This window comes from Podarcis cretensis, assembly GCF_951804945.1.
Source record: "Podarcis cretensis genome assembly, chromosome: 4".
In the NCBI taxonomy this organism is placed as follows: domain Eukaryota; kingdom Metazoa; phylum Chordata; class Lepidosauria; order Squamata; family Lacertidae; genus Podarcis; species Podarcis cretensis.
Genome location: NC_137173.1, coordinates 74077582 through 74101172, shown reverse-complemented (window position 1 = coordinate 74101172; position 23591 = coordinate 74077582). Strand labels below are relative to the sequence as shown.

Genomic DNA, 23591 nt, shown 5'->3' with positions numbered 1-23591 from the left:
ATAAAATAAATAGCACTTACTAAAGTTGGTAAAAAGTTGTGTTCTCAACTATAGTAAGAGGCACAGTGTCGATTTTTTAAATTTATTTTTTTAGCAATCTTGGTATTGCCTTAATAAGGAATTAACCAAAAGCTTCACACACACACACACCCCACAATATAAAAGGGAAACTACCGGTACCTTATAAAAGCAGCAAGTTACAACAGCCAGTTTTCAGACAGTAATATATTTATGGTCATGTGAAGGTCGAGTTACACAATCTTCTACAATCTTCATGATATATTTCCCATGAAATTCCTTCCAGAATCAAATCACTTGCTATCAGGTTTCATAAAAGGCAGTTACACTAGAAATGCATTAGCAGTATAGAGAAGGAAGTATTATCTTTACACATTATGTAAGCAGATAATGCAAACATAGTCCATCCTAATGCACCAGTAATGTTGCTAGCAGTTAAGATTACAAAGCTTAAAAATGAACATTTTGAAGCTGCTAGGAATGCCAAAACAAATGTTAGAATGTTGTGATGTGCAGTAAGTTAATGGTGGCATAAAGTGCCTTACCTGTGCTATTCATTTCCATGAAAAAAACAATTTAACAAAATAGTACCATTTGCCATAGGCACTACAGCTGCTGGGATTTCAGTTGCAGGTGACATTTTATCTTGGGAAAAGGAAAAAGGAAGGCATCCAATGGCTCCCTGTTTGTGGAATGCTCTCTCCAGAAAGGCTCGCTTCATGCCTTCATTACATATCTTTAGGCACCAGGTGAAAAAGTTGCTCTATAACCAGGCCTTTGGTTGATGAAACATTCTATGGCCTTTTATATGTGTTTGTGGGAGGGGGTTATTGGTTTGTTTTTGTTTTATTATGTATTTTGCGTTCTCATTTTGCATTGTTATGTTGTGAACCACTCAGTGATCTTCAGATGAAGGGTGGTATGCAAATTAAATAACTAAATGTTTCTGAATAAAATATTTCTGCCACTGCATTCAGGGATAGCCTGCAAGCTATGCACAGGAGCAAAGTTCACAGAAATTCTTTTAAAATTTTGCTATACAGTATGCATTTTAGTAACTGTTCCTCACAGAGGAAAACAAAAGAATGACGTGATCTGATTAAATATTTCCTAATATATAAAATAAATGGTATACTGTATAAATAATTGCATTCAGTGTTTTATTTACAGATGAATGTGTTGTTGTTTTTACAGTTTCAAGCACAAATATGTACATCCTAAAAATAATACTGCAATCCTGGGATCGCTCAAAATGAAAACCCTGCCAAACCGTTCAAAATATACTTCATGCAAGCAATCAGCATTGGATGATTACAATGTTACACAGAAGATGTTGCAGGCGTTTGAGTAGTTGTATCACATATGCATTTTACTAACTTTGTTCCATTCCAGCCATGAGTGACAAGGCTAAAGACTCCACTGTGAACAAAAACACAAAGTGAAATATTTTAATGTCTGGCATTTGTATTTTGCATAGTTTCAGAAGAGAAGAAAAATAGCATGTTGAACAAACTGGTTATGAATTACATAGATTTCTAAAGAATCCTTGTTAATACACACCAAAACCTCCCCTTATCAGCAGATAACTATGCTTTAAAATTATTAGAGACTGAAAGCGCTAAGAAAGCAGCGCAATGCACTTTGCAGTAAATGCCTAACAGTATGAAAAATCAAATTTTACCTTTATTTTCTAAATACTTACAATGTGGGAAGGAACCTCTGCAGACTGCTTTGTTCAGTACTGTCACAAGAAACATGTGGCAGTTTTTAAAGTCAGATTCCATCTTCGTTATTGATTCCATCCTGAGAACAGGACAGAACATTTTAAGTAGACAAAAATAAAGTGGTAGTAAAAAATATAATAAAATTACTTTTGAGAACAAAAAGGGTTCCTCTTTTTGGTAGGCTATTTTCACTTCTACCTGCACCCATCACACCGCCTTCCATGCTATTCTAGGGGGTCCCCACCCACTGGAGCTATTTTCAGGGGCTTTTGGTGGAAATCAGCAAAAATCAAACTGGATTAAACCCAAATCATTTTGACATTAGAAAGTCTTAGCAAACATTTTTATTGTAAATGCACAGGTACCTAGCAAATGGAAGGGTTTGTTCTTGGATGTGGCCTCTATGACTAGTTTTTCCTCATTATTGTTCTTTACTCTAAAGGAGATGCATGGATATGCAGAAAATATATCCAGATATCAAGCTGTTTGAAATAAAAAAAAAGATATAGGGGTCTACACAACACAACTGTTGTAACCCCTTTTAGAAACAGCTCTGCATCTTCAAAAGATCAAATTAAGTCACTGGCTGAGAAACTCATGATTCTCACACCATAAAAGCACTTCAAACAAAACTTCAATGCATTCAATATTTCCCAGTAGCAGCAATCAAAGAAAAATTATTCAGACCATACTGATCCTGTTTGGTACTTACACCAAAAGATAAAGGGCCACGTTAACTTAATTCTTTCTGCTGTTAAGCATCTAAAAGGTGCAATTTATTTTATGAATGTATGATTTACAACCTTATCTTTAAAAAGCATGCTGATTTCAAGGCAACACATGCCCAGAGCTAATGAGATCTATCTTAAATCCATTTCATTCTTGGTCACGTGATTAGTCTCTTGCCTGTTCCACTGCATCCTAGCCAATGTTTCATGTAAGGGATTAATGCCATTTAAAAGCCTAATGCAGTGAAATTATTACAATCCAAATTATTTTGCGTGCGCTTACTTCCAAGCTCCCAAACCAGCTTGCCAACGGTCTGCAAACATCAGTACTAGGTTCAGCACTTTCATTATAGCTTCTTTCACAAAACTAACCTGTAAATGACATTTTAAAAGTAGCAGCTGTGATCATAGTTCCATACTGAAGTTCAAGGCAGTTCTACTTCCCTAGTGCATTTTCCATTTTTTTCCAGCTCTCCCAAGCGGTTCCACTGCTCTACCCAATGTAAAAGCTATCCACCCAAAACTAGCGTAGGCTGAGGGTTGTGCATGTGTCCTGTCCCCATGGCTCTCTGGCAGCAAAATAGCAGGATGTACCGTATTTTTCGCCCTATAGGACGCACTTTTTCCCCTCCAAAAATGAAGGGGAAATGTGTGTGCATCCTATGGGGCGAATGCAGGCTTTCGCTGAAGCCTGGAGAGCGAGAGGGGTTGGTGCACACTGACCCCTCTCGCTCTCCAGGCTTCAGGAAGCTGTCCGCAAGCCTTGGGAGCCCGTGGGAGTTCCTGCCGGGCTCCCTAGGCTTATGGATAACAGCCTGCATCCCGAAACCCGGGGTGCGCAGCGGAGTGCGTCCCGGGCAGATATCCGCAAGCCTGGGGAGACTGGCGCGACTTCCCGCCGGGCTCCCTAGGCTTGCGGATAGCAGCCTGTTCTGGGGGCTGGGGTCGGGGGAAGCTCAGGCTTCCCCCGCCCCAGCCCTGCGCTTGGAGGGGGGAAATAATTTTTTTTTCTTTATTTCCCCCCCAAAAAACTAGGTGCGCCCTATGGGGCGAAAAATACGGTAAGTGCTAACTTCTAGTCAGGCAAGGCTAGGAGTTTGAGTGGTTGAGAAGGAGGAACTGTTTCCATTCAACTTAGCACACACCTCCACAAGTTTAAGCCCTACCCCCAGGCTTTGACCCTGACACCCACAGCAGTATTGCACTGCAGAATCATTATGGTCCTTCCTCTTCTACCTACTGATAGAGAACATACACCCTCTATCAATTTTGAATGAACGAAGCCTTCTCAATGTTTCGAAACAGTTGTTTCAAGAGCTTTTGTAAATATAATAAAGGCTCATTCAGGTAAGCGTTTAAACAATTTATGCAAACAATTAAATCAAAATATTGGGCAAATAAAATATTCTAAAGTATCCTGGACAAACAATGAAAATGCTATTTTAAGAAGGTTAAGGAGCTCTGCTCACCCTCACAATGACCCAACAGATAATTTTTTTCTATAGCAGTTATATATGATATAAAACCCCTGAATAGAGTGCAAGTGTTATAGGTATTTGCTGTGTAAACTAAATACACCATAGTAGTCTAACTTGATGTACCTTTTCTCTCAGCAGGCAGCGATCATGGATTGTAGAAAGGTATCTGTAATGAATTTTAATCAGCTGGTCTAAATCTTTGGCTTCTTCTACTTGATGTTGAAATTCTAAACCTGTACTATGAAGAATCTTTAGAAAAACAGAGTGCATAAATAGTGATTAAACTTTATGCTTAAATGTTGTCTTTAGCACACTTCTATAAAAAATGTTTTACACCTCTAATTTTTCTCCAAGATCACAAGCTCAGCTGGCTATTAAACATTTTATCTTCTACAAAGGGCTTCTGTTTGAGGTACACGGAATTAAGGATTCTGGCAAGAATACAGTAATACGGAAGGATCTATCACGTGTTCCAAAAGCATTGTGACTTAGTAGAATTGGGTTATTCAGCATCTGAACAGCCACTGCTATTTTAAGCATATTCCAGATATTAGCTAAAACCTAAATGAATGAGATGTACTTCTGCCATACAAACTGAAGGTCAAACTACCTGCAGATATGTCAGAATTCATCCTGGACTGTTAATGAAAGTAGTATATTATTAATGAAATTATAATGCATCACATACTCGAGTCATGATGTAGTTATGCAGGCTGTTAACAAAATGCATTAGTTTCATCCTCAAAAGGAACATCCGATGAGTTTGTTGCTTAATGGGCTCCAACTGTGATCCAAAGTGAAGAAATGTCTCTTGTTCAAGTACAGCTCCTCCTTTGTTCTGGGGCTTTTCTGCAGCCCTGACTAGTTCTTAAAAGAGTTAAAGACAACAGAATAAGATATTACAGGAAATGGCACGACCGCAATTACAATTCTGCCATCATCAGCATCTTAACAGTTCAGGTCCCCTTAAATTCTTCAGTAGAAAAAAAATCTACTGATGCCAATAAACTGTTCAAACAGCAGAGGGCAGGGTTTCTTTGATGTAAAGACAACAAACATAAATCAGGACATCAATCAAATGCACAGGATCCACATTTTAGTAAAATCACTTTAAACAGGGAAGAGTTAAAACCAAGTATTAAGATACATTTTTATTATAAGTAAGCTATACAACATTTTATAAAATCAAGAACCACCACATCATGGCATTAAGCTCCTTATATGATTTCATGAAGAAAAAAGGTAGGGAGTTTCCAGCTCTTATGCCTTGAATTTTTGCTTGAGTTGAAAAAAAACTAAAGAACTTTAGTGCCCTGCCTGCTAGTTCCTATGACTATACAGAATAAACTACAGAAGGTACACAAAAAGGCAAACTTGCATAACCTAACAGAACTAGCCCTGACACTAACAGTCTGTTGCAGTAAAAATGAATGAAGGGTCTTGTGGTACGTTTTTGTAAAAAAGTGCCACAATATTCTTTTTGCACAAAGAACAATTTGGGTACTGAGTCAAGTGACAAAATTCAGTTTTTCTCAGAACAGACTATTTTTGGCAGAGCACACACAGCTCTGTATTGCAGATAAACAGCTAACCACATCTACTCCAGATCAGATATAGTTCAAAGCAATCTACTTGCTCTTTTTATAAACAAATAGTGAAGAATTATGTAACCAAAATGACAACATTCACACAGAAGAGAAGGGAGAAAGGAGGATCAAGGAGATATCAGCAACTCCACAGTACACCAAGATTTGAAGGAGTACAAAAAACTTTAGAGGAAAAATGTAAAAGTGGCAATTTCCCCACCTACTCCCCACAATAAGTCGAATGAAAAGTGATCATGTTCAGTGGGCATGGAGTGCTTACTGACTGTTGGGGAGTGAGAATGAAATGGAGTCTTCTCAAAAAGGTCATGGCTGACTAGAATCCTAAACAGGTACATGGTACACTGAAACATATTGTGGCAGGTCTCACTTATCGATTACGATATCTTTATTGTCATTGTCCCTTGCGGAACAATGAAATTGAAAAGCTACATAAAACTACCACAAAACTACATAAAATAAAACATTCAAAAACCCCTAAAAACTCTAAAACCCCATTTTAAAATACACTGTACTACAGAGACCCCCTTATGCTGTGTTTAGAACCAGAATTGCATTAGCGTAGAAACTATTTCTCAGGCGGCTAGTCCTGGCCTTTATAACCCTATACCTTCTTCCAGAAGGCAGAAGCTGAAAGAGATCATTTCCGGGGTGCGTACTGTCATGTGCTATCTCTGCCGCTTTCTTATGGCACCTGGCAGCATAGATTTGATCTAAGGTGGGAAGAGTGCACCCAATAATTCTCTCTGCAGTCTTTACAACCCTGGATAGCATTGTTTTTTCCCTGGCCCTGCAGCTCCCAAACCACACACACAGACCATAAGTTAGTACGCTCTCCACAGTGCAATGGTAAAATGCCATCAACAGGTCCTTTGAGAGATTGTTTTTCTGGAGGATTCTCAGAAAATATAACCTCTGTTGTGCTCTCTTCACCAGGTCTTTGCTGTTCTCTCCCCAGGTTAGGTCGTCTCTCAACTCCATTCCCAGAAATCGAAACACCAAGACCTGTTCCATGTACTTCCCCTCAATAATAAGTGGCTGAATATTCAATTTACATTTCCTAAAGTCCACAATGATCTCTTTTGTTTTATTTAAGTTAAGGAGTAAGTTGTTTTTCCTGCACCACTCCCCCAACTGCTCAACTTCCTTCCTATAGGCCGCCTCCGCCTCTCCAGCAGTAATTAAACCAACCACCGTTGTATCATCTGCGAACTTAATGATCTTATTACTGGGGTATTTGGGGGCACAGTCAGCTGTATAGAGCATATATAAAAGCGGGCTCAACACGCACCACTGCGGCGTCCCCGTATTCGTGATGAGATCTAGAGAGACGTGGGAACCCAACCTGACCCTTTGGGAACGGTTTTATAGAAAGTCTAATATCCACCTGCACAAACATGGTGGAAGTCCCAGGTCTAATAATTTGGGCACCAATCTATGCGGAAGAATAGTATTAAATGCAGAACTAAAGTCTACAAATAACAATCTCGCGTAGTTCCCTTGCTTCTCCAAATGAGTCAGGACAGCATGTAAAGCCATTGCCACAGCATCCTCTGTGGATCTCTTTGCCTTGTACGCAAACTGGTAAGGGTCAAGTCCCACTGGCAGACAAGATAAGATGCGCTTCCTCACCAGTTTTTCGAAACATTTCATTATAATGGGTGTCAACGCCACAGGGCGAAAATCATTCAGACTGTCTATCTTTGATGTTTTTGGCAGGGGTATAATGGTAGCGGATTTCAGACAGGGTGGAACAGTGGCTTGGGCCAGAGACTGGTTAAAAATCTTCGTAAAGATTCCTGCCAGTTGGTCCGAACAATCTCTTAGCACCCTGCCAACCACCCCATCCGGGCCCATAGCCTTCCTCGTGTTTACCTCCTTCTGATAACCAGCCACTATCTACTTATACTTTGCCACAATACCTTCTTTTCCATAATTCCTTCCCTTTACATGCTCTGGTTCACCAGAAGTGGCTTAGTCATGCTGGCCACATGACCTGGAAGCTGTACGCCGGCTCCCTCAGCCAGTAAAGCGAGATGAGTGCTGCAACCCCAAAGTTGTCCGCGACTGGACCTAACGGTCAGGGGTTTCTTTACCTTTTACATTCTTTTTTGTCCTTTGCCCTATCTTCCCAGAAATTATTGTGCTCTTCCAGAAGCTGGAAGCAGTGTAACTACAGTTCACCAATTATTAGTGTTATAGTTTCAGTTATACAGAATAAAAGTGTCCATGAATTACCTTACCATGAAATCGTAATACATCCAGACTATATTTGGCCCACTTTATTTGTAACAGTAGAAGAAACACTTGGTTATAGATTTTTTGACACTCCACACTTATAACTATATCCACGGGCCAAGGGACCTAAGGAGGAAAAACATTATTGAAAACATTATTTCATTCCCCCCCCAATCTATATATTACCTTATAATTAAACCATTATTGTATTTCAGTTCTTTAATTTAAACTAGTATTACCTTGTAGCTCAATATTAAGCCATCCAAGGTATGAACAGGAAGCTTCTTCTTTGCTATATCTATATTTTCACACAATATAGACAACCTGCATACAGAAACACATACTTGTTACCATTGTTTTGCTCTGGGAGCTAGGCAAACGAAACAAATGCAAAATCAGATAAAATCAACACAGCTACAATTACTTCCGCTGCAAACTTTGTAAAAGGATATTAGGTATCTATGCTCACAGACATAGCTACAGTCTAAATAAGACAGACAAACCTTAATACTCTCAAACTGGGTAGAATGCAAATGCAGCAATAAAATGTATGTCTTTTAAACAGCCTTGGCTTTTCCAAATTATGGGGGGAAATGCTATATTTGAAGTGCCATGGTTAGCAAGATGTGCAAGATATCATTTACTCTCCAAATACAGCCAAATAAACACTTTTTCTTAATCTTTTCCTAGTTATACCAGGCTCTCCCCTCCTGCCCAAATGTATATTGTACATATATTTTGCATGCTTATTACCTTAAACTATCCTCTGGATAACGCTGTCCAACTGCCTCTTGGAGCTGGACATTAAGGAATGGTTCGCTCTGCCATGTGTCTTTCTCTCTTATTTTATCAAAAATGGATGTATAGAAGTCATACATAGTATCACCAGCCTCAAGCAAGAAAAAGTTTCTCATAGCCTGCAAGTACTCTACCAGCCTAAGAAACAATAACACACATATATTCAAATTTCACTTCATCATACCTTTAAAACTTAAGCTATGCTAGGAAACCTTCCAAATGTGAACCATTAAGGACACTGAACTCAACAAAATTTACTTTAAAAAGATATATATATATACAAATACTAGTAAACTTCATGGCTCAGAAGACCCAACTCCTGCAGTAAGAAAGCTGCATCTTGCCTTAAACTCTATTTTCACTGTATCACTGTGCTTGCCAACATTCTTCTGTCAGAGCATTAACTTTTTCTGTCAACCATGTACCCACCCTTTCTACTGTTGAATTCTGTGATACTTTTGCCCCACTCTGCTGTCGCCCCTTTTGCAACAAGAACGACCCAGATGTTTCCTCCATAAGGAATAATCAACAAAGACTGGGTCCCTAAGCTGAGTGAGTGAAGTAGTATCAATCACTAATGACTGGAAATCTGATCCAGATCTGATCCAGATCTCTACTACAGTACTTAATTCGTTCTGGAGGTCTGTACTTCACCTGAAACTGTTCTTAACCTAAAGCCGTCGGAGCACAATTTCTGTTCTCATCCTGAAGCAAAGTTCTTAACCCGAGGTAAAATTTCTGGGTTAGCGGAGTCTGTAACCTGACGCGTATGTAACCCGAAGCATATGTAACCCAAGGTACCACTGTATTGCCTTAAGCATATTACAAGAACTAATAAAGTCATCAGTGCATAAGTATTTAATTCTTACCTGTAATCTTTCTTCAACGTTTGCATTAAGTTTCCACAGCACTCCAGATACTGTTTGTCTATGTGAGGATAAAGACATGACCTCAATGTCAGTTCAAATGTCTGGCACGTAACTGATTCGGATGATCTATCCACACAAACATCATCACCAGTAAGCGTCTCATGAAAACTGCCTTGTTCCAAATACAGCCTACAAAATAAAGCAATAATAATAATATTTGACATGAAATGTCTTAAGAATCTTCTTTTAATACTAGAGCTGTTTGTGATGAACAAAATCTGCTGTAGTTTCAGCCCAAAGCTGGGAGACAGTTTGCCACAGGGTTTCTAGCTCTATAGCAGGATTCTGTCTGGAATACTGTGGGGAGGAAACAAAATGTATTTGGCATATTTTCTAGCTTCTGTAGGCCTTGCAACTTTTACAGTAACACATGCTGGCTTCTAGAAACTTGTCACCAGCACCTACTAGTACAAAATTTCAGTGTAGGATGAAACCAGCATTTGCAGATTACCAATCTCACAGCCTTCTGGACATACCTTAACAATCTGTAGGTGCTAGATGACCTTCTGGAACTTATCAGAATTTCACCCTCCCCCAATTAAAAAAACCAGCCCAATTCTAATACAGTGGTACCTTGGTTCTCAAGCTTAATCCATTCCAGGAGTCCGTTTGATTCCCAAATCAGTTTGATAACCAAGGTGTGGCTTCCAACTGACTGCAGCAGCTATCTGCACTCAATCGGAAGCTGCATCGGACGTTTGGCTTCCGAAAAAAGTTTGCAAACCGGAATACTCACTGCTGGGTTTGTGGTGTTCAGGATCCAATTTGTTCAGGACCCAAGCCGTTTGAGAACCAAGGTACCACTGTAGTTTATTTCTATGAACAGTAATCTTTGGGTTCGTGATAAGCAAAACATATCATTAAAACCAAGCTACAAGGCGCAAGATTATAATCAGGCTTTGACAGATTCATATTTTTCAGGAATTTGTGACTATTTCCCCTCTTCCTCACCCCCAGACTCTCACGATTCTCTCACAAACCAGAAAACAGACAATCTAAGCAACTCATCCTGTACTTCCTCAGACACACTGTATCTCTAAGAGGGAAAATACCTACCTAAAATGAGCAACAGGTTTTGCTGCTGTGTTTTTACACTATAGATCCTGACAACTGCTGTGGCAAGTGCCTAAGGCAATAAAGATTAATGATGTATGGCTTCTGATGGCTATACTGTACTGTGAGAAGCCGCCTCTCAGCAAGTTGGATTTCAAGTCACATGCCAGCTGCCTGAACAGCAGGAATTCCCCAAATTGCGCTTGGTAGAATCTGACTTTCGACAGAGACATAGTAGGGAGAATCAATTATTTTGAATCTCTTCTATTACCTTGCAAAATTAATAGCCAGTAAGGGATCATGAACATCATCCAGCTCTAAGTGTCTTGCTGCAATAGACTGCATCTTTATTAGACTTTGCTTGGTGGCCTGCTGTTCTGTAATGATATCTTGAATAGGTTCCTCCCCATGCCGTAGGCGTGACTGCACAGACTCCAGAAATAACGTGTACAAGCTCTTCCTCTCTGCATCTGAATAGGACCGATATGTAGGTTATTATTTACTTTTCAGAAATAGCTGTTTGTTGTAAGCCACAATAAAAAAGAAAAAATGAACTATTTTTATCTCTCAAATGAGTTCAGGAAAAAAATTAGGAGGTGCTTTAAGGTAGGATTCTCAAACACTGTAAGCCTATTTAACACATAACACTTGCGCTCCTTATTGCTTCTAATGCTCCAGTAATGTTCAAGAAAGAAACAATAGTCCATCTGTCAGAGTAGACCCCTTGGTGCATGTTTGATAGCGCACTTGAGTCTTATGATTACAAACCACAAAAGTTTGACTGCGCAATGCATACTGGGATATTTTCACAAGATAAAAGTTTCACATGAAAACAATCATGTGGTGATGGCAATTTAAACAAACATTTGCCTCCACAAAATGGAAAAGTTAGGTTTGTAAAACATCCTTTAAGGAAAAAAGAAAATGGATACCAGAAAATAGCATTTATCTTGGTATTTCACACTGTTATGATACTATTTTCTGGGCTGGCTAAAAATTAACAATAATGAAAAATCATTTAAATTCTAATATAATCTATCAGTAGTCTAATAATTGATTTTTAAGATTTTTAACAATTAAAGGAGTAAAATTCAGTGGGAAATAGAGGGACCTATATCTGAAATGCTAAATACCTACCAATATGCCAAAACTATTTTTTCATTGCTATTTCATTACTATGTGAGCTGCATTTTCACATGCAATATGAAGTGCTACATACCACTAAAACCAGGAATAATAATAACATTTACACAGTAAAATAGGATTTTATCACCTCTTGATGCAGCCTGCTGTGGAGAACCATCTGTGCATTGCAGGTTCTTCAACAACTGCATTGACTTTCCAGCCATAATGATCTGTTTTAGTACAGGTTTCAGAAAAGAGACCATGGTATGCTGTCTACTTGAGGGTGCCTGATCACTGCCAGAACTGGCACTAGCATTATCACTCATTTTTTCTTCATTCTCTGTCTTTTCCGACACACTATACAAAGTGTAGGTAGCATACCAGAAATCCCTATGATTAACTGGAACATTTTTGTTTCTGCAAAGACAAACATGCAATCATTAGTTCTTCCTTAGGAAACTATAACACTTCCTAATTCTTTATATCATGACAATTATTGAAAATAGCCTGAAGCAGGTGATCAAGATAAAGAAAAACATTCAACCACAAGATTAAATATTTGGGGGGGGGGTCTTGTTAAGGTTCAGAATCCACAGAAACAGCTTTGAACTCTCAGAACGGTAATACAAACATTCTGATTGAGAAAATACGAAGTTTTTAGAACTAGGATTTACAGATCAACAGTCACAATGGATAAGGCTCTTAGATATCGCAACACATATCTGTGCCAAGGCTTTACTGAACACGTAACAGTAGTTAAATGATGTTATAAAGCACAAACTGGCCATGGCATTACAAATGTCTTAAGCAGGAACACTGAACAAACGGAACTGCAAGCACAAGCACTTGTAGCAAACACGCCTTTGAGTTTCCTTCAAGCCACAAATTCATGATTTTAAAATCCCAAGCTCTTTCTACAATTAACATTCAGTGAATAATATTCTCACAAAATTAAACTAAGTTCCAATACAAGGTGCATATCACAGCCCAGCTGCACCGCTATAATATTTTTCATTAAAACATTTATCCTAGATATAGCTTGCTTGTCATTTTATTAATTACAGTCACCCAGGTTAACTCAATTGTCCTGGTCTGTCTCAGCCTTGCAGAAGATGAAGATTACAAGTCAGCTACATTTATACATGGGGTCTATTATGGTCAAGGGAGACGAAACCCTATGATTGCACAGGAAGCTGGTAGTTAGCAATGGGGAAAAGTCTCTTACATGTGCAGTACTGCTTTTGGGTTCAGATACTGCCATATAGGAAGTGTTCTCTGCCCTAAGAAACACCAGTATATCCAAAAGACAAGTTCATTATCCCTACCTCTGAATAATAAATTCTTTTGCAGGATCAAATAAGTTACCGTGGACAATCCACTCGTCCACTGTCTGTAAATATGGCCTCACTGTTTCAACCCAGAGAGAAAACAAGAGGGATACCTGCAATGAAATTTTAAAGAGGATTATTGGGTGATTCATAAATATTTCACGAATTCACTAGTAAAGCACATATAGCCTCTCCAATGTGCTTACAGTATACGGTCAAGGAAAACGATATGCACACATAGGAAGCACTTTATCTTTTTTGTAAACGGCATACAATGAATTTTGAATCCTAACTATCACAATCAGCTGTACAAACATTTATAGTTTTGCAGAACATATTGTTTGAGCATAGGAAGACACTACAACTGCCACTTGTATATTAAAGCATTTATAATTTATGTCTAATCATCAGTTGACTGAAGTAATAACTTATTTTTTTCCTACAGAAATCATAATGAACACCTTCTACATACCGTTTGTTCAGAGGCTTCCCCAACGTTATCATAGTCAAGAATCGCTTTGTACAGGGTATTGAGCAAATGAGATGCTCTTACAACATTGCGAGTGTCAGGAGGTACTTCTGCTACTCCAGTGCTAAAAACCTTATGAAGTATATTGAGCTGAGCTAATCGATGTGATAACTTATCCATGACTATGGAAAGAGTGATTGTTGCATCTGTAGAACAGAAATACAGTCATGTTTCATAATGCGTGGTTATTAGTTCACATCTTATACTTTCACAACAGATTAAGACTTATGGAAACTCTTCTACTATAATCCAAAGTATACTACCTTTGTTGATTATGCTCCTCTCAATTTCGGTAAGTTCCTCTTTGAAACTTATGAAATATTTATAGAGGGCTCTCATGAAAGCTTGATAGGTTCTAAATGGGGCTTCTGCTGATTTCTTGGGAGTAGAAATGATTCCATGTATTCCACTTTCTGAGCTGTGACCCATTATTTCATCAATAAACTTCTGCAATCTAAATACAACTTGCCCATATGCTGCTATCCGCTCCAACATTGATCTTAACGAGTTCTGCAAAACAAATGTGGTTTCATTTAGTCTTTAGTATTAGCACTCCAATATAGAAAACTCAAGAGGGTAAGATATCATCTTTTGCAAGCAATCCTTCTTCCATGCACCAACATCAGGCTTTCTTTGCACCTTGATTACTGATCTAGGTTGATCACTGAACTTACATGGGTCAAATGAGTCACCATGATGTCATTTCTCACAGTAATCTTTCCATCATTCAGTTGAAATATAAAGAGATTTTTTACGCCTGAAAGCAGCCTGTAAAAGTAAGAACTAACTTAGCATGTACAAAACACAGTACAAGACACAGTACAACTTTTTAAGACTGCAGCAACATCATTATATATACAAAATATAGGATATATTCAAAAGGACCCCAGACAAATATTAGGTCTTACAAGTTTGGCTGATTTGCACATACCTTTGGATTAGATCTATGTGTTGGTGAAATGGTGGCATGGATAAGTAGTTTTGTAATAGCCCACAATTAATTTTGGGGAAATTGTGGTCATTTTCTCCATCAACTTTTCATGAAGTGGGCTCAACTTTACAGAGTACACCACAAGAAAATGATTTGCAAGACTGCATTAAGAAGATGCTTATTTTTCAAAGTTGTGTTATTCATATTGTTAATGCTTGAGAGGGGAAACAGCTTGATTTTGAGTAACACAATTTTCATTATATCTCTCACTGACAAGAGGCATGCTAAAATGAATTAAATTTACACAAGGTAGCAAGGTCTTTTGAGATAACATTTAGAATTATTTTATTTCAAGAGCAATGCAAAGCATTAAATTCCTTCTAAAGCTGCTCCTTCTAAAGCATTTGCAATATCAGAATTGTCATCATGAGTGATGGTGTTGAAGTAAAGGAATAGCATAACCATATGAGTCTGACTGTTGAGAGTATTCCACAAAGAACATTAAACAGATTTCAAGTGGTAACTTCTTTAGTCCTGCTACTTACCAAATTGTTTCACGAATGACTTGTGTTTCAGTAACAACAATTTTTTCTTCTGGCATGTACAAGGGATCACTAGTATATAAGTGCTGCTCCCTAGAAGGAAAAAAATCATCATTATTTTTTACAACCAAAATTGCTGGTAACCAGTATCCAATGTTACTCCTTTTATTTGCTCCTCTCCTGCAGATCCAATGTACTTAGGGAATCAAATGAATCATTTCTGCTTTATTTATTTTTTTAATGCATATGAACTACTCTGTTTCTAGCTTGAAAAGCTCTCTGAATATTTTAAATGCATCACTTCCTTTCAAGAGTTGCATGCTATGCTTAAATTGCAAACTGCATACATCATTTCTGACACCATTATGACATAAGAATAACACAGTCCCAAGACGTTTTGTAATCCTTCACAGATGTTCATGACAGTTTCAGGAATCTAAGCAATTCTTCATACATATTAAATTCAGTTTTATCATTACTACACATATATACAAAATAACCAGAGAGGGGAGTGTAGGGCAGGAATCAACCCAATATAGCATTTCATAGCATGCAATGGCATCTGCAATAGGGTTTTTAGAAATTATCATAAAGTAGTAGTCAGCTGATCATAAATTATATCCTCCCAACACAAAATTAATTTAACTACTTACCATACAGCTGCTAAATTGGAATGAAAATGCAAACTATGGGGAAAACGAACTCCTCTGCCAGTCCAGTATTGAGCAACTACATGTTGCTCTAGCCAGGTACGTGCATCAGGTTCACCTGCATACAAGATATTTCACTCCAGTTTCCATTTACATAGAAGAGAAAACTTTATAATGTAAATAACAAGAGCAATCCTAACATTTCTATGGGGAAGAATGCCCCACTGAGTTTAACGGGGTTTCATCTCAGGTAAGTTTACAGGAACCTAAATCTCAGGAGCAATAAGGCAAACTGAAATAGGTGTCAATTTGAAAATTCACAAACCAGAAATGGATGTTTCCAGAAGCAGGAAAACAATTTAGACCCATGGTCACTAAGATTATTGGTTGACCAGGAAGCTGGACTCAGAAACGGCATCTCTTCTATACTGAGCAAGAGCCTAACAACTCTCTCCTATTATGAAACTGCCTGAAAACAAAATACAAGCGGTAAGAGCATATTAGAGGGGGAAGTGTCCAATGGTAGGCTGGACCCTACCTCATAGTGCCTTGGTGCCTAGCAACTCTCTCAAAAGGGAATTTGGCCATAGCTTATCTGAGGGCCCCAAAGAGGCCACCAAACATCATGGTTTGTTGCCAAAACAGAAACTCTAGTTTTGTGGAGTACTGAGACTTGCCAGCTCAAGTTTCAATATTAACTATACAAACTTTCATAAAGTTCAAAGCAATTAGGCACATGACAGCAATATGCTTCACAAAAGGTAAAAACTCTAGCCAAATGAAGCAAGTCTTGAAGAACAAACCTTTCCATGTGACATGTGATGACTTCTTGTTTTGATCCTGATCTTCTTGGGGTGTCCTGTCCACCTGAATGCCAGAGTCTTCTCTACTCAGTGGTTCAGTATCTTCATCATCATCACTTACGTCAGACCACTCCTGTAAAACATAAGCATACAAAGTATATTTTAATTCATGACAGGTGGGAACCTTACAATGCATTTTTACAAAATAAAATGAACATTTTGTTGTATTACCTTATGTCTTAACAACTAAATCAGGTCCCCCTTCAACCTATTAACAATGCCTTTCTTCACAAGTTCCATCACCAAACACCCTAAAAGCATAATCACTGCCTCATTAATTTAGATTAAAAAATCTATCTAGCTTGGCACTCTTCTTCCAACACTGGCCTGTCAAATGTCACAGAAAAGCTTATGAGCAGAGCATAATAATGGAATGCTCTCCCCAGTGAGGCTCGGCTGGCACATTCGTTGTGTACTTTAGGTGCCAAGCAAAAACATTCCTCTTCTCCCAGACCTTTGGCTAATTAAACAATCCATGGTCTTTTAAAGGGGGGAGTTGTTTTTGTTTGTTACTATGTTATGTATTTTTATATTATAAAACTGTGATCCTCAGGTGAAGGGCCATCAAGAAATTTAGTAAGTAATAATAAAAATAATAAAAAGCAGATGGATTTACAGAAGACTATGGTCTGCAGAAATAGTTCCCCAGTTTTCCAATGCATCCTGTGACTTTATAATGCAGTTCTATGTATTACTTACTGGTGTTTCTAAATCAGGACCATAGTCAAATTCTTCACCTTCCATCAAGTATTTCCGCCAATCAAATTCTTCTTTTTCTAGATGAAAAAAAAAGGTCTGTAGCTTTGGGATATTCCTGGATCCAACATTGTCACTGAAGGCTCAAGTAACCTCTTAGACTGGTTTGGCAGCTATGGCCTGTTTTAGACAATTAGCCACTGTTCTCCATGCTCTAGTACTTCAAGGCTGGATAGCTGCAAAGCACTGTACAGGGAGCTGCCCCTGAAGATGCCTCAAAAACTTCAACAACTGGTTCAAAATTCAGCAGCCATATTATTGGCTCAAGTACCATTAAGGACTCATATAATCCCTGTTTCAAAACAGCTGCATGGGTGATCAGTTTGTTTGCAGATCCAGTTCAAGGTGCTCATAATTTAGGCCTCAAATATCTTGAAGACCACTTCCTTCCCTATAGACCCACCCAGGTGTTAAGATCAGCAGAGCGGGCCTCTTTGTAGTTCCAGCGCCCTCAGACATTTGGGGAGTAACAGGACAAGAGAGGGCTTTCTCTGTATAGTCCCTAACTTATGAAATTCCCTCTTCACAGGGGTCCGCTTGGCACCTTCAGTGTGTCATTTCCAATGAAGACACTTCTTTACCCTCGACTTTGACACCTGATATATATATATGACCCACCCTATCATATTTGATTATAATACGTTTAAATTGATTTTAATACTGTTTGAAATTGCTGGAACCTGCCCTGGAACCTGCCCTGGAAATTGCTGGAACCTGCCCTGGAAATTTGTAGCGAAGGACAGGTAAGAAATCAAATAAATAAATAATCCCATTTCTTCCAAGAACATGACAATTATGTAAGTAGTCTGAACTACTACAGTGCAGAGAGATATGGAAAAGCTAAATAATAGTATACATTATTTATTATACATTATTATATTTCAATATACATGGACAATCTAATACTAATAACTCACAAAATAAAAAGGAATTGGCATGAGATTAAAAATCATGTTCCTGAATTATGTGTAATATATTAAAACCTACCCACTTCTTTCTCTCTTGGTTTTTCTGCATAACTGGTGTTGGAAGGAGAATCAGATAAGCACAACAGAAGAGAAAGTATGGCATAATGGACATCTGTCTTAAACGGAAGACAAACAGATAATTCAGTGGAGGAAATGTATTTGTCAATAGTTATGGAAATGAATAGATTGGACTTCTAGTACAACGATATATTTAGAAATGCAAAATAAAAGCTTCAGTTTATCACACATCTCAGTACATCATTAAAAGGATCACGATGCAGAATCACATGAAAAACAAGACACTAGGCTACATAACAGTGCATTTCAATTAGCTGAAGTCTGTATTTCATAATAATAGCTTTTAATCTGGACCAATTGGTTAGAGAAACATTACTAAAACTCGAACTTACTGCCTTCATGGTAAACCTCCAACTGTTTGAACAATTCAAGTTCTGAGTACATGAGTATAGATATTTAAAATGCTGCTAAGCATGAAATGTTTGCTGTGTTGATAAATTAATAAGTAAATTATATATATAAGAGCTAGGATAGCTATTATGAAGCAGTTAATACAGTTAAGTTAGAACAGGAAATTAGAACTATAAGAACTCTGTAAAGAAAGACTACTTGTTCTCCATGGTATGTTCCTTGTTTAGAAAGAAAGAATACAACACAACTGAAATCTGTTTTCTAAACTGCATACCTTTGTTCCTTCAGTGGTTGGAAGTGGAGAATTCAGAAACTCTTCTGTTAAACTCTTCCAGCTTGCAGCTTTAACAAGGTCTGAATGAACTATCAGCTTTTCATAAATCCTGTATCAAAAAGTTCAGTGCTTATAAGTAAATCTGTCAACAGAAAACAACTAATCCAATGTCATAAAAATAGAAATGTCTTACCCCTCTATTATTTTGTCTACTTTGTGCTGGCTGACATCAAGAAATTGATGAAACCTAAAGAAAAATAATAAAATATCTACTGCACCACATAGTTTAATTTTTCAAAAGTTTTGGTGTAGAGTATACAAGTAAGACTTGCAACAAAATGTTGCAGTGTGGAGAACTCCTGTTGACTATTCCAACCAGCCATCCCCTTTTCTAGGACACTCCATTCTGCTGCTCATTCCACTCAGATTTTTCCTTTCTCCCCACCCCTGTCAGTTAGCATTCCACGACCAGTGATCATGCCCAGTCCTCAATAGATTTATTTTTTGGGTTCCTCCTTAGTGCTTAATTTCTAATGATTTTTTTATGTCTGCAAACCTTGTGTCTTTTGATACCCCTCTCTTGTAAGTGAGTGGTGGAGTTTTGGCTACAGAAGCAATTGAATTCACAGCCTGAATATTTTATATCTCTCAAGCATGAATTGGAAGTGAAATGCCACTATTCCTAACCATTGACCATGGTGGCTGCAGTTAATAGTTGTATTCTAAGAGTGCAGGAAGCTGCCTTATAAAAAGTCAGACCCCCGCATATCCAAGTCAGTATTGTCTACAATGACCAGAAGCAACTCCCCCAGGTTTCAGAAAGGGACATTCCCATTCTTAACTAGAGTTGCCAGGGGTTGTAACTAGGATCTTGTGCATAAAAATCAGATGTTCTACTACTAAGCTACATTCCACTTCTAGAAGAAAAGTTAAAATTCTATATGCACTTATACAGCAGCATAGGAAGCTGCCTTATGCAGTTGGAACATTGGTCTATTTAGCTCAGTATTGTCTCAGTATTGTGGTGCATGCTCTAGTTATCTCCCGCGTTGGACTACTGCAATGCGCTCTATGTGGGGCTACCTTTGAAGGTAACCTGGAAACTATGGTGGTACCTCGGGTTACAGATGCTTCAGGTTACAGATTCCGCTAACCCAGAAATAGTACCTCAGGTTAAGAACTTTGCTTCAGGATGAGAACAGAAATAGCACAGCGGTGGCAGCAGGAGGCCCCATTAGATAAAGTGGTACCTCAGGTTAAGAACAGTTTCAGGTTAAACTGTTTCAGGTTAAAAATGGAACTCCAGAATGAATTAAGTTCTTAACCTGAGGTACCACTGCACAACTAAGAGAGCCAGTGTGGTGTAGTGGTTAAGAGCGATAGACTCGTAATCTGGGGAACCAGGTTCGCGTCTCCGCTCCTCCACATGCAGCTGCTGGGCGACCTTCACTCACCTCACAGAGTGTTTGTTGTGAGGGAGGAAGGGAAAGGAGATTGTTAGCCGCTTTGAGACTCCCTAGGGTAGTGATAAAGCGGGATATCAAATCCAAACTCTTCAACTAATCCAGAATGCAGCAGCTAGACTAGTGACTGGAAGTGGCTACCGAGACCATATAACACCGGACCCTCCAAGTGCCCCTATTTTCCAGGCACAGTCCTGGTTTTACAGAAGCCACCCCAGTTTCTGATTTGAGCCATGAAGGTTCCGCTTTTCCTTAGAACGTCCCTATTTTCATTGGAGAAATGGAGGGTATAGAGTTACGCAAGCCACAATACAACCTTTAGAAGTCACAATACAACCTTTAGAAGACACTCTAAGGCAGACCTGTATAGGGATGTGTTTTTTTCAACGTTTCATGTTTTATTATGTTTTTATATATGGTATGTTGCAAGTTGCCCAGAGTGGCTGGGGAAACCTAGTCAGTTGGGTGGGGTAAATAATAAAAGTTTATTATTTTATTTATTTATTTATTTATTATTGAATGGATGAATGAATTTATATACCGCCCTATACCCTGATGGATGGATGGATGGACTGATGGATTGAATGAATGAATTTATATACCCCCCCATACCCGGAGGTCTCAGGGCAGTTCACAGAACAAAATTGAAATATAAAACCAAAATATATATTATACAGTATAATCAAAATAAAAACAACCCCCCAATAACACCCCCCTCCAAAAAAAGAGCCACATTTTAAAAAGTCAAAAGATGTCATAAAATATTATTATCATTATTATTATTATGGAATAGGATATCCCTATTTTCATTGGAGGTATGTTGGAGGGTATTAGGAAGGTTGGCTACAAATGTACTAAAAAACTCGGGCCTGGATCCAGTCTTAGCTCCACCCCCCTCCCTTAACCCACATAAGTGGCCAATGGGAGGACAAGACGGAGACTTCCAACCGGTAACAGGTGAAACTGGTCGCGCGCCTCTCCCGTCTCCCGCCCCTCCCATCCCCAACCGCCGCTCTGGGCGCGAGCCACGCCACGCCACGCCCCCCAGGTAACGGACCTGAAGTTGGACCAGGAGAAGTTCAGCGCCGCCTGGAAGTGGGCCGCCTCTTCTTTGCTTTGCCCGCTCAGGCCGGTTACCCTCCGGATCAGCTCCCGCAACGTCACGTCTTGCTCCTGCTCGAAGCGGCTCCAGTGCGCGGGGGGTGTCGTCGCCGCCGCCGCCGCCGCCATCGCCAAACAGGCCTCCTGAGCGAGGCAAGAAGCTGAGAGGATTTTTTTCCCGCACTCCCCCCCCCTCCTATGTGGTCACCTTTCGGCGCTTCCGTTTGTTTTCGGTCGCCATCGTCCACATAACATCTCGCGGCAAGTACCGCGAGGTTTCCGTTCCCGATTCTCCAGGAGGAGGGAGAGGGCGAAGGAGGCTCTTTCCTCCCCATCTTCTACGCATGCGCCTTTTGCTTGCTTATTAAAACTCTGGAGGTTTTCTAGAGGGCTGCGTTTTGGCAAGCAGCTTCTTGGATGATAATTTGCTGCTTTTTTTAAAAAAAAAAAAGTAAAACTTGATATGTACCCCCGTAATGTCTGCGTCAGAAAAGCTGTATCAGGATTTGAAATCCCCTATTGAAAACACAAGGACTCAACATTTGTGTAAAGCATCGTGATTTATTCTCAGTTTTTTGGCTCGAGAAGATGAAGGAATCAAATCTCACTCTTCAGTTTCTGCAGCTGCAATCCTGTGCATACTTATGTAGGAAACAGTCCCATCCATGCTGTGGAATTTACTTCTGTGTAGACATGCCTAAGATTACACTGCAAAACTTTGTTTTCCAGAGTAACAGCTATTTTCAACCAACAGCTTTTTCCCATTTATATAACTATGCTGAAGCCCTTAGTCGTGTTAATATTAGTAACAGGAAGAGTTTTATGCCTGTGGTAGAAACTAGTAGTAGTTTAGTGGTGTTGCCTTAATCACTGTCAGCATCCATTGGCAGAATTTGGGCTCTCAAAAATTTCAGCAGCTCCCTGTATATCGCTAAATTTTTTGCCCTCCCCCTGCCTCTCACGCTCCATTCTACAGCATTGTTGTGGTGCTGCCTGCAATGGGTACCCAGTGTGGCCGCACTAATCGCGCTACCCAAAAACCACTTCTGCAGCTTCTAAAGAGACATTGGGATCCTTTCCATGTAGAAGACATGAGAAAGCCCAGCTGAAACAGATTCTTAAGTTTGTCTTCATCCACATCCCTTTCTCTTCTGAAGCATTTATTACTTTTGCCCAACCCCACACTCCTTTACATTACTTCAGTCAATGACAGAAGAGCACCTTTCCTGAAGTGGGAGGAGAGTCTCTTCAGAGCTTCTGGGACATAGACCTTTTTTCTCCAACAGCAGGCATGGGTTGACAGTGTACTGGCAAAAACGGTTCTAGTAAACAAAACTTATTGGCAGCCCACTTTTGCTTGGGGTTGCTAGATGTTACTGTGTTACACTCCTGAGTTTTTGAGCACCTTAATCTGGTTTTGGAAACCAGATTTTCATTTCGACTCAAATTATATTTTTTGTCTGTTTTTTTATACTGAAACGGAGGATGTGATCATTTTTCAGTTCAGGTGAACTTCAAAACATGAAATGTTGCTTGCTGCACCTAGTAAGTTATATAACACTATGCTTATAGTGTACTCCTTTGCACGTTTGTTCATAAGTAAATCCCACTGTGTTCAACAGGGCGTACACTCAGGAAAATATGCATAGAATTGCAGTCTTAAGAGTTGTATAGATGGGATCGCAGCTAGATGGTAGTTGAATGAAAATGATATAGCTGAGACTGGAAACACTTATTCTGCCCTTTTATTCTAATCAAATACGTTTTATGCAGTAACATATTTCCAATGGGATATTGCTGCAACTCTCAGTTCCTTTTACCTGTTGAGGATTAAGTTGAGGAATAGTGCTTTTAATCCATGTTGGGAACCAGGCCTGACCTTTACAAATGCTAATGAGCATTCTCCTTGCATAGCCTGTCACATTCATTTATATTCATTTTGCTTTCATTGCTTTTTCCAATAGAGCTTTCAAGAATGTCTTGCTTCACTGAAAGTTTCCCAAGATTACTATATTAGTACTGTTCGCATGTTTCCTGTTAAATGTAAACGGTAATAAATGGA

At 39.0% G+C, this 23591-nt stretch overlaps 1 protein-coding gene across 2 annotated transcripts; it reads right to left on the bottom strand.

The window, feature by feature from the left end:
- Positions 1 to 207: 207 nt before the first annotated feature.
- On the bottom strand, positions 208 to 21797 carry TUBGCP5 (tubulin gamma complex component 5). 2 transcript variants are annotated; one of them, XM_079972541.1, is made up of 23 exons: positions 21486 to 21797; positions 19159 to 19212; positions 18966 to 19074; positions 18282 to 18378; positions 17238 to 17314; positions 16479 to 16611; positions 15679 to 15793; positions 15029 to 15118; positions 14227 to 14320; positions 13816 to 14062; positions 13496 to 13698; positions 13021 to 13136; positions 11844 to 12112; positions 10842 to 11040; positions 9458 to 9646; positions 8544 to 8726; positions 8030 to 8114; positions 7796 to 7916; positions 4637 to 4815; positions 4072 to 4197; positions 2754 to 2842; positions 1721 to 1821; positions 208 to 1437 (listed from the first exon to the last, which is right to left on the bottom strand). In XM_079972541.1, exons 1-23 carry the CDS (start codon positions 21656 to 21658, stop codon positions 1391 to 1393), a joined length of 3096 nt encoding a protein of 1031 aa, XP_079828667.1. In that variant the 5' UTR covers positions 21659 to 21797; the 3' UTR covers positions 208 to 1390. The 2 variants fall into 2 exon arrangements, with proteins under 2 accessions (XP_079828667.1, XP_079828668.1); XM_079972542.1 differs by lacking the exon at positions 21486 to 21797 and having other exon boundaries at positions 18282 to 18374; positions 19159 to 20043.
- Between the last annotated feature and the right edge of the window lie 1794 nt (positions 21798 to 23591).

Bases quoted from the DNA above. Each gene is read 5' to 3' on its own strand.
- TUBGCP5 (XM_079972541.1), bottom strand. From the start codon at position 21,658: ATGGCGGCGGCGGCGGCGGCGACGACACCCCCCGCGCACTGGAGCCGC. The intron at 17,315-18,281 runs GTAGGTTTTAAT...TTTTTCATCTAG, and splicing joins ACCAAGAGAGAAAGAAGTGG to AAAAAGAAGAATTTGATTGG. The intron at 1,438-1,720 runs GTAAGTATTTAG...TTTTGTTCACAG, and splicing joins CAGAGGTTCCTTCCCACATT to TGGAGTCTTTAGCCTTGTCA.